This window comes from Lagenorhynchus albirostris, chromosome 21, assembly GCF_949774975.1.
Source record: "Lagenorhynchus albirostris chromosome 21, mLagAlb1.1, whole genome shotgun sequence".
Taxonomy (NCBI): Eukaryota; Metazoa; Chordata; class Mammalia; order Artiodactyla; family Delphinidae; genus Lagenorhynchus; species Lagenorhynchus albirostris.
In genome coordinates, this window is record NC_083115.1 from 11,275,356 (window position 1) to 11,291,167 (window position 15,812).

General features: G+C 37.7%; 1 protein-coding gene across 1 annotated transcript in view; it reads right to left on the reverse strand.

Moving 5' to 3' along the window:
- WRN (WRN RecQ like helicase) overlaps positions 1 to 15,812 on the reverse strand; it is a 134,263-nt gene that overhangs the window by 56,839 nt on the left and 61,612 nt on the right. The window contains exons 13-17 of the mRNA XM_060136512.1: positions 15,324 to 15,391; positions 14,928 to 15,036; positions 14,285 to 14,353; positions 9,644 to 9,726; positions 5,160 to 5,266 (exon numbers count right to left, since the gene is read on the reverse strand). Of these exons, the coding sequence (XP_059992495.1) occupies positions 5,160 to 5,266; positions 9,644 to 9,726; positions 14,285 to 14,353; positions 14,928 to 15,036; positions 15,324 to 15,391 (436 nt within the window). The remainder of the gene's footprint in view (positions 1 to 5,159; positions 5,267 to 9,643; positions 9,727 to 14,284; positions 14,354 to 14,927; positions 15,037 to 15,323; positions 15,392 to 15,812) is intronic.

Below are 15,812 nucleotides of genomic sequence, written 5' to 3' on the forward strand. Positions count from 1 at the left end.
CAGCAACCTCATAAAGTCACTGTGAAGACCAAATGGGATAAAAGGTCTAGTGTGCTGAACACAAAGGTCTAGTGTCTAGTAAGCACTCAAGATGTGTCAGCTATCACTGATATTACTGCAACAACTGAAAAGAATTCTACAAAAGAACTGCAGAGACATGGCCACTACTCCCAGACTTGCCACTGACTTTGGAAAGGGCTAACTTCTCTTGGCCTCAGTTTTTTCATCAAAATATGAGATGGAGAGGGCTACAGGATGTTAACCTCTCTTCTAACTTAAAAATTCTCACTTTGCCACTAGAAACTCCTTATTCTAGTGACCTACTAACAGGAAAAATCAATATAAATTCCCTCCTTTGCCAACGTTCTAGAAAGTCACAGTTAAGAATGTTGCTTCCACAACTTAGAAAAATAGAATAAAGTAATGGAATGTATTAAACTTAATGGAACAATATTTACTTTCACTTCAGAAATGAACAGAATATTCTCCCTTAGAATCTTTGGTGCTTAAAAGTTATAAACTACAGGGCTTCCCTGGTGGCACAGTGGTTGAGAGTCCATCTGCCGATGCGGGGGATGCGGGTTCGTGCCCCGGTCCGGGAGGATCCCACGTGCCACGGAGCGGCTGGGCCCATGAGCCATGGCCGCTGGGCCTGCGCGTCCAGAGCCTGTGCTCCGCAGCGGGAGAGGCCACAGCGATGAGAGGCCCGCGTACCGCAAAAAAAAAAAAGTTATAAACTACAGTGAAGTGTAAAAATAACACACAGGCTGGTTAGGAGAAAGGTGTCCATACAGCCTGGTTTGCTGGGATACTCTCAGTTTATTCTGTCATTACAGCATAGTTATTAATAGCTTGCACCTTTTCATTTTCAAAAGCAAACTGGTGTGGGTGATAAATTACCCTGTCACTCAGTTATATCAAGTTCTTAACTCATGAAACTTGATCTTTCAGTTGGCAAATCTTGGTTTCTTTGGTAATAAGTACCAAGTTTTGTTAAAACAAGCAACAAAATGTAAATTAATCTTGTGACTATAAATTTAGGAATGCCTTAGACATACACTTCAATGGTGTCACATCTACGAATTCCAAGAACTATATCTGCTTCTAATATAGTTAGAAGTTAATCTATGTACTCTAATCTATGTATAGTTAATCTATGTACTCTATAATATCATGCTTCATTCCTTCATTCACTAACTCCAGATAGTTCCTGAGTGTCTACTATGTGCTGATCTTTGTGAAAGGGCTGGGGAGAAACTAATGGGAAGATCCAACATGTCTCACGTTTCTCACAGTTCCTCTTATTTGAATTTCAGAATTTTGAGGCTGATGTAAAGCTTTCTACCTGGCTGCTCTTTCTTGGGACTCATTTTGTCAGATTCTCTCCAAATGGGAATCTTTATGCACAATGAGTTAATGATTTTTTGCTATTTTTGAACTTACTGAAATAATATGGTGTGAAGCACTGTGGGTTTATGCCAGTTGTCCCAGGGTGATTGTGATTAGAAGAAAAAAAGCACGGAGAACAGTGAGGAAAATGAGAGTCCTACAACCACCAGGTGGCATTTCTCATCACTTAGCTAATAAAGAGAATTCATGAAAACACTAGGGGAAAAAGGTTTTCTCAGCCGTTGCTTGACGAACAACCTGTGCTACAGTGAATCATCCCAAGAAATGAAAAGAATCGAATGGAGTCCACAGCCTGACATAATAAAAGACTTAATTCCACACTGAAAAGTGTTTCAGAACTGCATAAAACATTTAAAACTCCTCTAACACAATCCTTCTAGAATCAAACGCCCAGGAAAGGATTCAAGAAAGCAATCTTCCTAGTTTCTAAAAGCTTACTTTAAACCGTTCTAAATTAATAGAAAGCAGTCCTCAAGGAACCTGAGCCTAGTGACTTTCGCCATGCAAATATCTTCTTTCTCTATACAGGTACTATTAATCTTTCTATATTATTCATACTGCTCCATACACCATTTATTGTTTGGTACTATTGCTTCTACTTTTATAGGTAAATATGAATCTAAACTCCTTTACTGGACTATGTGCTACTTTAGGGCAGAAACTATTTTAAACTTCTTTTAAGTCATTTGCTTTAGAAACCAGCATAGTGTCCTACTGTGGAGCACTGCCCGGCCCTACCACTCACTGCCTGTGTGGGAAAGTTACTTCTCACATTCTCAGCTTTCTCATCGAAATTCATTTATTCATTTACCCCATTACTTATGGAACACTCACTATGTGCCAGGTACTGTTGTAGATTTTATAAACCAAATCAGCAAAGAATATTCTAGTGGGGACCCACAGGCAATAGACAAAGTGTATTCTTAATACGTTAAGTTAAACAGAGATAAGTGCTATTTTAAAAACAGGAAAGGAATATGAGGAAAGCTGAGAGCTGGGGGAGAGAAGTTAATTTGAAATTTTGAATATGGTGGCCCAGGAGGCCTAAAAAAAAAGCTAATATTTCAGCAGACTTGAGAAAAGTGAGGGATACACCATGTGAACTACCCAGGGGAAAATTATTCAGGGAGAGCGAAGAGTGGGAACAAAGCCCTAAAGTAGGAGCACGGTTGGCACCTTTGAAGAATATCAATGAAAACAAACAGTACGGCTAGAAGCCAGTGAATGAGGAGACAAGTAGCAGAGGATGAGGTCAAAGAGAAAATAAAGGCCAGATCATTTAAGATATGTAGTGTCTGTCTTTATTTAGAGTGAAATGGTCTGCAACCGGAGGGTTCTGAGCAGGAGACATGATCTGTCTGACTTAACATTTTTGAAATACCACTCTGGATGCTGTATTGAAATAGACTAAGGAGGGTAAGAGTGAAAACAGACCAACCAGGAGACTGCTGTAATAGCCAGGTGAAAGGAGACGGTGGCTTGTACCAGGGTGGTAGCAGAGATCAAGAGAGAAGTGATCAGATTCTGTACATATTCTGAAGACCTCATGAGATTTCTTTACTGTTTAAATGTGGGGTAGACTGTAAGAGAAAAAGAAGGGTGGAAGAAAATTCCAAAAATCTTGGCCTGAGCACCAGAAGGATGCAGCTGCTACTAAATGAGATGGGGGAGATTGAGGGAAGAGCTGTTCTGGGGTGGAGAGAATATCAGGAAGTTAAGAATAGGTTACGTTCCAGATGCCTGTCAGGCATCGAAGTAGAGAGATGTTGAATAGGCAGCTAACGTTTATGTAAGAGAGAGAGAGAGAGAGAGAGAGAGAGAGAGAGAGTGTGTGTGTGTGTGTGTGTGTGTGTGTGTGTACATATATTAATCCATAAAACGATTAAAATAAAAAATAGTAATAGTAACAGCAAATGCTAAAAAGGAGGGAGAGAAACTGAACCACTCATACATTGCTGGTATCAATTCAGGGTGAGGATATAAATTTGGGAGTTGTCAGCATATAGATTTTAGTTAAAACCATATGTTGGTTGAAATGACCAAGGAAGTAAGTACAGAGAGGAAAGAGAACAGGTCCAAAGACTAAGGTTTTAGGCATGCCAACGTTAAAAGGGCAGGGAGATGAAAAGAAATAAGCAGAGGAAACTGAGAAAGAAGAGATAATAAGGAAGGAAGAGAACCAGGGAGTGTGCTATCCTACTGGTATGAGAAGAACTGTTTCAAGAGGAAGGTAATGAAACTAGTGGGCAGTGGGGAGGGGCGACACAGGGGTAGGGGAGTGGGAGGTACAAACTACTGGGTGTTAAGACAGGCTCAAGGATGTATTGTACAACACAGGGAATAGAGCCAATATTTTGTAATAACTGTAAATAGAATGTAACCTTTAAAAATTATATTAAGAAAATTTTTTTAGAAGAAGAAAGTAATGAAGATATTTATGTTGCTGGATTGTTATGAGGGTTAACCAAGATAAAAACACTGACCCGGGCCTTCCCTGGTGGCGCAGTGGTTAAGAGTCCGCCTGCCGATGCAGGGGACACGGGTTCGTGCCCCGGTCCAGGAAGATCCCACATACCGTGGAGTGGCTGGGCCCGTGAGCCATGGCCGCTGAGCCGGTGCGTCCGGAGCCTGTGCTCCGCAACGGGAGAGGCCACAACAGTGAGAGGCCCACGTACCGCAGAAAAAAACAAAACAAAACACTGACCCAAGGCCAGTCCCATAGTTGGAGCTCAATTCACATTACTTTGATTCTCTTCCAATATATCCTTGCTAAGTGTTACATTCAAGTTTTTTGTTCTTTTGTTTTGTTTTATTGTAATGTCTGCTCCAATCAAATCTTTATGAGAAGAGCTAAGAAAAAAGAAACTATATTTAAGATAGCTCTCAATAAGCACGCTTAATAAGAAATGAGGTTGAACTAGATAATCTATCAAAAGAATAACAAATAATTTCTAACACTTTTTTTTTTTTTGGTTTACTCACATAAGCCAGTTCCAATAGGTGACGAACCATACAATTCAATTTATTTAACATTGTTGAAATAACAAAATTATACAAATGGAGACCAGATTAGTGGTCACCAGGGGTTAGGGTTAGGGGTGATGGGAATGGTGGGTATGCCTGTAAAAGGACAGCTCCAGGGAGCCTATGGTAATGGAGTAGTTCTGTATCTTTATTGCAATGGAAGTTATACAAACATACATATGAGATAAAACTGTATAGGAAAATATACATACATACCCATACACACTTATAAAACTAGTGAACTAAGAATAAACTGTAGCAATGTCATATACCTACTTGATACTATACTACAGTTATTCAAGATATTACCACTGGGGAAACAGTACATAGGACATCCCTGTACATTTTTTTTTACAATTGCCTGTGAATCCATAATTTTTAAAAATAAAATGGTTGCCAATATTTTAAGTTTTTAAGCTCTTCGTATAAAATATGCCATTCATATAGAACACTCATGTAAAACTTTCCTGTTCTTTATAATTAGGAAACAAAGTGTGAGAACCAGAAAAAGTTTGCCAAGTCCTGCTCTATAGTATTCCTCAATAAATTACATGCCAAGCTTAGAAGGAAGTCAAGGTTAGAATTTTTTAAAAAAATCTTTCCCCTGCTTACATCATCCATTTGCCCTTTCATAGAGGAATCTTCAGCTTTTTGGCCATTCCCCAATCCTGGACTCTCCCTTGGTAAGAAAGTCATTTCAAGACATTGCACTTGGCAAAGCTTACCGATGGGAGTACTTCCTTTATGGAGCCCAAAGTTCTGAATGAACTTCTAAAATCATGTCCCCACTCAGAAATACAGTGAGCCTCATCCACAGCAATAAGTGTGATCCCTATAAAAAAAGAAAACTATGTAAACGGAGAAAATAGAGTTCAAAAAAAGTAATAAACGCATCTAAATCGTTACCACCATCTTCATTAGAATATATAAATATTACAGAAAGTAGTATAAATAATTCAAATCAAAGTATTTGGGTCATATAAAAATATAAGCATAAATAACATCAGATAACACCAAAAATCATTATTGAAAATAGGCAAAGGGAGATATATGGATAAAAGGCATATGGATAAAAGAGAGATATATATTTTTCAAACAACGTATTTATTGAATTTTAACTTTCATCATTATTTCTCAGAGAAATTACTTACTATTACTTTGTCCTCAAAGCTATCACTCATTTGCAACGATAATGCCCTAAAAAAAAGAGCTGTTCCCTTTCTCTTTGGTAATACTTTCAATTTTATCTCATGGATTAGCTATCAAAAGAGATAGAGAGGCTTCCCTGGTGGCTCAGTAGTTAAGAAGCCTCCTGACAATAGAGGACACGGGTTCGAGCCCTGGTCTGGGAAGATCCCATATTCCGTGGAGCAACTAAGCCTGTACACCACAACTACTGAGCCTGCACTCTAGAGCCTGTGAGCCACAACTACAACTACTAAGCCCGTGTGCCACAACTACTGAAGCCCGCGCACCTAGAGCCCGTGCTCCGTAACAAGAAGCCACTGCAATGAGAAGCCCGCGAACCGCAACAAAGAGTAGCCCCCGCTCACCACAACTAGAGAAAGCCCGTGCGCAGCAACGAAGACCCAACGCAGCCAAAAATAAATAAATACAGTAAAAACAACCAAAAAAAGAGAGATAGAAAGACTCAGCGTATTTCATACTAAGATTAAATGCATCACTGTCCGTGACTGATCACATATTACACTGCAGAGTTCCTCTGTAATGCCAGTTCTGGAAAACGGATGACATCCACGTTTTCTAATATAAAATGGTAAGGGAAGAACTAAATCTCATTATGTACAAAGTAGGTAAGAAGGAATGTACTTTGTTCTCTTCCCGAGCAACGCCTCTACTCTGCCCTCACACCACACACCCACACTGAAACAGAATCAACAGTGTGTAGTAACGCATTTCAGAAAAGGGCTTTATTTTATAATCATTCACTAAAACGTCTTCAGATATTTCAAAGTAGTGACAGCAGTGCTTTTGCCCTCGATCACCAAATTAATACTTAAGACAAAAATAATATTTCCCTTCAATGGGGATGATCACTACTTGATGCTTATCTGAGAATTTATAATGTTTTGCCACTAGTGAGATGATTAAAAACATGTGCTCTAGAGTTAGACTACCTAGATGCATAACCTGGCTTACTATTTATATTATCTTAAGCATGTTACTTAAGCTTTCAAGTGTCAGTTTCCCACAAGCATAAGGTAGGTAATAAAAGTACCTAACATTTTTTAGTTATTCTGAAGATTAAATTAGATCATTCATGTAAAATGCTAAGATAGGGGCTGGCATAAAAGACAGCTCAATAAAAAAATAAGCTATTATTATTATAGTTATTAAATTCCCACTATGTTCCAAACACTCTTCTAGGTATAAAATGATTAGTAAAATGCAATCCATGATTTTGAGGAGCTCATAATTCTAAAAGAGGAGGCAGACAGACAAGCAAATAATTACAATTCATTGAGATTACCAAGTACAATGAGTTGGAGAAGAAAAAGAAATAAAGAAAGAAAAAAAAGAAACCTACTAAATATGAACAAATACAGGTTGATCACATCAAATTTCTATTTCCTGAGTGGCTGGGACAAATTCAATGTTACCACTATACTTATTTGGGTTTAGAAACTACATGACCCAGATTTTAAATTAAATAAATTAAAACTAAGATGACAGCTCCTCCTTTATTTTAAAACCTTCCTTATAATTATAGGTTTGACTAGCTAATTTAAGAAGAATTTTTATTTATTTATCTATTTTTATTATTTTATGTATTTATTTATTTTTGGCTGCATTGGGTCTTCGTTGCTGCATGTGGGCTTTCTCTAGTTGCAGCGAGCGGGGGCTACTCTTAGTTGTGGTGCGCCGGCTTCTCACTGCGGTGGCTTCTCCTGTTGTGGAGCACGGGCTGTAGGCATGCGGGCTTCAGTAGTTGTGGTACATGCACTCAGAGTTGTGGCTCGCGGGCTCTAGAGTGCAGGCTCAGTAGTTGTGGCACACGGGGTTAGTTGCTCTGTGGCATGTGGAATCTTCCCGGACCAGGACTCGAACTTGTGTCCCCTGCATTGGCAGGTGGATTCTTAACCACTGCGCAACCAGGGAAGTCCAACTAACTAGCTTTTAATCGAGTTAAACTTTGCCATTCACAAGCAGCTGAGGCAAGCTTCTGCCAACTTCCACATTAAACGTACAAGTCCAAGTCTCTGCCCAGGTCCAGGACATATTTCATTTTGGCACACCTGTCATTCAAGGCTACTTCCAAAGTTACAAGACAATTACTGGTGTGTTTGCTTTTAAGGTGTCTCTATGTAAAATTCTGTTTGCTGCTTCTGTTATAAACCCATATTACTTAAATAATAACACATCATAAAAATCATAAATCTGAATAGCTAAATGTCAAACTACTGTACAAATAAAATTCTGAGTATATTCCCTGCTGCAAGCGTTTTACAAATTCCTGCAAATAAAAGTTAAATAAAAGTATTTCAAAAAGAATTTATTCTATTTTGTTCAACATTGACAGTCAACCAAAAAGAGCATTTTCATCCATTTTATGCAGAGTACGCAGCTCTAATAACTGCAGTGTTCATAATTTAATCCTTTAGAAAAAAATTAAAATAGAGAAATAGAACTACCTGTCAAAAGGATCTAAGTAAATACTGGATTAACTCCACCACAGAAACAAAACAAATACTAAAATGGAGCAAAACATATTCAGACCACTATGGACATAGACCCTAACTTTTGCAGTAAAACCATGGAATTTATATACCTAGGGTTGTTGGGTTTAATCTAAAGTGAAATATTCATAAGAACTTCATACAACCTAATAGGACACACATCAAATTTGTTTTCCATTTAAGGCAAAAATATAACATGGCAACAGGGGAGTTTAACAGCTGATGGATGCAATTTTTGATAATATATTTAATCAAATGCTAATTTCTGTCCTCATTCTTTTGTTGATATTTAACACATATTAAAAGGTATTTGTTTTCACTATATTGTTAGAACAACTGTTAAATGCTTTCCTAGAGTTATATGCAAGTAACCATTAAATGAGACACTGCAGTGTTAAAAAACTACCTGTTAGGAATTATTTTAATAGATAATTATAAAATGAGATCATATTACATTAGAAAGCAAAGATTGTTTGGTTCAGCTGAATGTTTGAAATATGCGCAATTACAATAGAAGCCATGACTGCAACTCTTGGATAGCTGAGCCTAACCATCAAGAAGCAAAAAACCAGGCTTCCCTGGTGGCGCAGTGGCTGAGAGTCCGCCTGCCGATGCAGGGGATGCAGGTTCGTGCCCCGGTCCGGGAGGATCCCACATGCCGCGGAGCGGCTGGGCCCGTGAGCCATGGCCGCTGAGCCTGCACGTCCGGAGCCTGTGCTCCGCAACGGGAGAAGCCACAACAGTGAGAGGCCCGCGTAATGCAAAAAAAAAAAGCAAAAAACTGACAGAAATGTTTTAATCACAAAAGAAAAAAAAAATGATACCAGCTTTTAACTAATTCTATATTTACATTTTCTAGGACACAGGCTCTGACTATCTAATTTTTTAAATTAATCATACTCACTGATAGCAAATAATCAAAGGTACTGTGGTTTCTAACCTGACTACACATCAGAATAACCTGTGAAAAAAACTACAGATGCCACAGCCTCGAGCCAGGTGCATTAAATCACAATTTTCAAGATTTGAGGATCTGACATTTTTCTAAAGTTTGAAAGGTGATTCTCATGAACAACAAGGGTAGAGAACCACTACACTGACTTAATTTAGATTCAGAATATGAAAAAGAGGAAATGATAATTTCACAGAATCTAAGATTCAATATTTATTCAACAATACATTTAAATGCCTACTATGTGCCAGGCACTGCACTCGGGAAATATAAAGAAATAACAATGGCATTTTTCTCTGAAAAGCTTACAGTCTAGCAGAAGAAAACAGATATATAGACAGGTCATTACAATGCAGGACCCTAACTTCTATGGCAGAGCGAATTACAGGATACTTTGGGAAAGGACAGGAGAGACACCACGTTGAAGAGGCAGAAATTTCCTGGAGGAGATAAGGTTTGAAATAAACTTTAAGTAACATCCGGTATCCATTCATAAGCTTAACTTTAAAGAATATCTCAATTTAATAAATACTTATAAAGATTCTATCATACCACTTACCAATATTAGCCTGCAGTTGCTGGAGTAGGTCCAAGTTACTTGAACAGAATTCTGGAGTTATGTACACAATCCGGTATTTGCCTCTGTAAAAACAAACAAAGAAACAGGAAAGGAAATATAAAAACAATCACCCAATGAATACAACTGAAAACCGTAACACCTGATAATTTTTTAAATAGTATATTATGCCACTTATTAAAAACAAAATGAATGTTATATGTGTGTAGAGATGCACATCTTCTGGTTCTTTGATTTCACTTCAATGCATCAAAACAAACGTGGGCAATACCAGCCAGGAAGTACTCAGCATAAGGTGCCATTAGAAGCCAGATTCTGATTTCCAGCAGTCTAGCCCCAAAACTACAGTGGCTTGAGTTAAATGATCAAGCCTAGAGTAAACCTTTTTTATGTGTTAGCAATCCACCCATTATCCTACCCTTGACCCCCATATCCATGATTAAATCTATAGCACCCATGTTTCTCCTGTGTACTCTGCTGTCTTGCCTACATCTTCTCGGGCCAGGGACAGACAGCATATGAAAATCAAGTCAGTTAGGCTCTGTCCTAGAATTTGGGGGTCTAACCAAGAAACAACCACTCAGTCTCCAAGTGTCAAGACCTGTAACGTGTTAAAAGAAACAAAAAGAAGCTGCAGAGCAATCTATTTTGTAACTAGAAAAGCAGAGAATGCTCACCTCCTCAGAGAGAAGAATGAGGAATACACACAGAGGCTATGGATAAAAAGAAAGCCCTACTGTATTTTTAATACCCATTCCAGTCTCTTCCTGAGGGCTGGCTAATTTCTTTTCAGAGGGATCCACAAGACATTCCTGTATCCTTAATATAAAATTCAGTATTTGCTTAAACTAGTGTGACTGATTTCCATTCTGGGCAGATAGAATCCTAATTAAGACAATGTCTGCAATAAAGGTTAGGGCTAGGGCAAAATATGTATAGTCTCTTTTCCATTCTACCAAATGAAGACATAGACCAAATTAAATAAAATGAAACAATGTTCTATATGAAAAGTCTATGAAATATTTAATCTACTGTGTGCTAGGCATGGTGCTTTCACTAGGAATTGGAACAAAACAATTAAGAACAGAACAGATATGCTTTTAATCTCATGAAATTAACTCAGTCTAGTTAACACAGGAAACCGTATAAATAATTAGTTCTGACGCCAGACTATTCAGGTTTGAATCTCAGTTCTACCTCTTACAAGCTAAGTGATCTTAGACAAGTACTTAACTTCACTGTGCCTCAGTTTCTTCAGTGTGCCTCAGTTTCTTCAGTGTAAAACATTGATAAGAATTATAAAGACAGCTAATTCTTAGATATCTAGATTCAAGGTAAACCCAATCAAATCCCAGCTGGCATTTTAGTTGAAAAGGTGATATTGAAATACTTATGGAAATACAAAGAACCCAGAATAGACCAAAAACAAAAAAAAATTCTGAAAGAACAAACGTGGAAGACTTGTACTACCTATTTCAAGGCTTATTACAAAGCTATAGTACTCAAGACACCAATCCAGGCAAACAGATTGATAGAAAATAAAGAGTGTAGCAATAAACCGACATATATTTAGTCAATTTATTTTTCACAAAGGTGCAAAAGAAATACAGTGCAGAAAGGACAGTCTTTTCAACAAATGGAGCTGGAAGAAGTGGATATGCCTATGCAAAAAAAAAAAAGAATTGTAATCAATACCTGGTACAATATACAAAATGTACACAAAATGGGTCATAGATCTAAATGTAAAACATAAAACTGGGCTTCCCTGGTGGTGCAGTGGTTGAGAGTCCGCCTGCCGATGCAGGGGACACGGGCTCGTGCACCGGTCGGGGAAGATCCCACATGCCACGGAGCGGCTGGGCCCGTAAGCCATGGCCGCTGAGCCTGCGCGTCCGGAGCCTGTGCTCCGCAACGGGAGAGGCCACAGCAGTGAGAGGCCCACGTATCGCAAAAAATAAAAATAAAAAAAATAAAACTATAACATTTTTAGAAGGAAATAAAAAAGAAAATATTTGTGATCATGAGTGAGGCACCAAAAAGCAAAAGCAAAATCCATAAAACAACAAATTGACAAACTGGACGTTATAAAAATGAAAAAGTGATGCTCTTTAAAGGAACTGTTAAGAGAATGAAAAGAGAAATCATAAACTAAGAGATGTTTGACAACCATATACCAAATGAAGGATTTATATTCAGAAGATATAAATGACTATCAAAATTCATAAGAAAAAAACAAAAATAAGGAATAGGCAAAAAGATGTAAATAAACACTTCCTCAAAGAAATAAGTATATGAAAAGATGCTCAACATCATTAGTCATTAAGGAAATGCAAATTAAAAACACACTGACATCCTACTGGAATGGCTAAAATTAAAGAATGGCCATATCAAGTGATGGCAGAGATGAGGAGGAATTGGAACTCTAAGACACTGCTGGTGGGAATGTGAAACAGTACAACCACTCTCAAAAACATCTGGCAGTTTCTCAAAAAGTTAACACAGAAGTATCATATGACTCAGCAATCCTACTCCTAGGCATGTACACAGAAGAACTGAAAACACATGTTCCCATAAAAACTTACACATAAATATTCATAGTACCATTATTCATAACAGCCAAAAAGTAGAAACAACCTAAATGTCCAGCACTGATGAATGAATATATAAAATATGAAATGTCTATACAATGGAATATTATTCATCCACAAAAAGAAATGAAGTACTGATAACATTACACTAAGTGAAAGAAGCCAGACACATTAAGGCCACATCCTGTATGAGCCCATTTATATGAAATGTCCAAAACAGGCAAATCATTGAGACAGAAAGATTAGTGACGGAAAGGAAGTGAAGGAGGGGACAATAGGGAGTGACTCCTTCATGACATGGAGGTTTTGGGGGTGGGTTCTGAAAATGTTCTGGAATTAGATAGTGGTGATGGTTGTACAACACTGTGAATGTATTAAAAGCCACTGAACTGTACACTTTGAAAATAATTAAAATGGTGAATATTATATTATGTAAATTTACCTCAATTAGAATAAAAAGGTTAAACATATATCCACTACGTGACCCAGTCATTCCACTCCTTGGTTTATACCGATGACATGAGAATATATGTCCGTACAAAAATTTGTATACACTGGGACTTCCCTGGTGGCACAGTGGTTAAAAATCCGTCTGCCAATGCAGGGGGCACGGGTTTGAGCCCTGGTCCGAGAAGATCCCACATGCCACGGAGCAACTAAGTCCGTGCGCCACAACTGCTGAGCCTGAGCTCTAGAGCCCGCGAGCCACAACTACTGAAGCCCATGCACCTAGAGCCTGTGCTTCTCAACAAGAGAAGCCACCACAATGAGAAGCCCGCGCACCAAAACGAAGAGTAGCCCCCGCTCACCAAAACTAGAGAAAGCCCGTGCACAGCAACAAAGACCCAAAGCAGCCAAAAATAAAATTAAAAATAAAAAGAAAGAAATAAAATAAGGGCTTCCCTGGTGGCGCAGTGGTTGAGAGTCCGCCTGCCGACGCAGGGGACGCAGGTCTGGGAAGTCATGCCCCGGTCTGGGAAGATCCCACATGCCGTGGAGCGGCTGGGCCCGTGAGCCATGGCCACTGAGCCTGCTCGTCCGGAGCCTGTGCTCCGCAACGGGAGAGGCCAGAGCAGTGAGAGGCCCACGTACCGCAAAAAAAAAAGAAATAAAATAAAAAGATATATAGGAATGTTCATAGCAGATTTATTAGTAATTTTCCAAAATTAGAAGCAGCTTAAGTGTCCATCAATAAGGAAATGAAAACACAACTGTGGTAATTTCATATAATAAAATACCACTGATTTTTTTTTTAACTACTGATACATGCAAGAACATGGGGAACTGTCAAAACATGATGCTGAAGGAAAGAAATCTTAAAAGAGTTCCCATTGTATGATTTCATTTATATGAAGTTCTATAACAGACAAAACAAAAGCATTGTAGAAAAACTTAAAACACTGGTTCACTTTAGGATGGTGAATAGAAGGACAGACTGGGATGGAACATGAAGGAACTCTCTGGAGTAACAGTAATATTCTACATCTGGCTAAAAGTTTAGGTTACATATTTGTATGCATTTATTAAAACTCAGTAAATGTATGTGAATGTGTATTAATATATATGCATATACATGTTAATACATATATACACACACTTCTATGTGCCTGAGACATTATTCTTGTTAGGAATTATGTCATGACAGGATTGGTGGGGTAAGAGACCTAGAAACCAGTCCCCACTCAGCCATTAATTCATTAGGTGACTTTGGGCAAATTCTTTTCTCTGGGCCTCAGTTTCCTCATATGTGAAATGAGACAATACTAGATACTCTCCAAGTTCTCTTCCAAAACAAAATTTTACAATTCTATCATAATAATGCTAGCCTTCCAGTCCAAGAACTGAACATAACAGATTTCTCTGAGTTTGAAAGATTTTAAAATTAACAGTTCCATAAATATACTATAAAAAGGAAGTATATTTTTAAATTATAGATATTTTGCCCATGCATTAAATAAAAATTTTTTGTGTACAAAATTTTCCCACATACCACAGACACTTGACCACACGATCAGAAATCATATAAATTACTTACAATTTAATATCGTCTAGAACATTTTTTGACTGTGCTGATCCAAGAAAGCAAGCTGGAATGTTGGACATTCTGTAAGAAGAAAAACAAATATTCTGGGACCATGTGCACACTACAAATATCAACTTCATGTTTAAGTGAGAAAGAACAAAGAAATATAATGATGTACATCCTTCTTCTTTGCAATCTCTTTTTGTAACTCACTAATTCGATAAATAAATTCCTTCAAAGGCTGTATTAGAAGACAGGCTGTTAAGGTGGGTTTCCCAAAAAGATTGCAGGCTCAGATGAAAGAAATTTAAAATTTTTCACAACTAAAAACTACACTTCCATGTATATACTTCACACTAGGCTAAAGAAGGGTAACCAAAAGAGAAAAGAATTTTGTGATATGTAGTGTAAACTGGCATAAAATTTGCTTTTTAAAAATTTTTTTCGGGGCCATCTGGCAGCCTTGGATTACAGAGAACTCAAGAAAGTATACAAGCTCTTCCACTAAAGTGTCATTTATTACTAATAAAGACAAAGCAACACTTTTAGCAATGTGTTACTGCGAACTAGATTTTAACATACATGATAAATCAAATATTTCCTTCACAGGAAGAAAAAAAAAGGGTGGTAATGTGGCAATGAAAGCATTACTCACTCAAGCTGGAGCACCTGGTCTTCCATCAAAGAAATAAGGGGAGAGATGACAAGGCCAATCCCGCCTACATAAACAGGTGGATACTGGAAGCACAAACTCTTTCCATACCCTTAAAATAAAAATAATACATTCAGACAAATAAAACTAAATCCTTAGTACTTTGATTTCTTTTTACGATATACTTGTATGAGATGAACAGTCACTACTAATGTGCTACCTTCCTAAGAGTTAATTCATGCATAAATTTGAGCATCTACCCTCAGCTCACTCTCTTCTACATTTCACACCATTTGTATACATATTTGTATTCTGAGAGTTTGTGGAAAGACTAAGCATGTCAAAATCTTGAAGTTTTATTTTTTAAAGGATTAGATTATTTGCTTAAGTACAACTTACCAGTTGCCATGACAACAACATTATCTCTTCTTTCTTCCAATACAGAATGAATCACTTTCCACTGAACCCTGGAGGATGAAAAGCAAAAAGCTGCTCTGTTTTACTAACAAGAAACCCAAGGGACAAGTTGAAATCCATTTAATTTTTTCACTTCCTCCAGAATTTTGTTTACATTTTTGAGCTTCAATAAAAATATAAGAACCCTGGAACTGGAAAACAAAAGCCCCATTTGACCAACCTCCCATTCAAGCTGACTGAACAACTAGGACTTCTGTTCATATGTGTATTAAATTTTATTACATATAGCTAAAGTATAACATAAATTCCAGCTTCATCCTAGATATCCAACAGAGTCACTGATTTAAAATAAATAAGAGAAATGCTCTAGGTGAAAAGCTTGACTAAGAAGGGAAATGAGGGAACTTTCTGGAGTGATTGTAATGTTCCATATTTTTAAAAGGGTTTAGGTTACATGTACACTTAAGATTT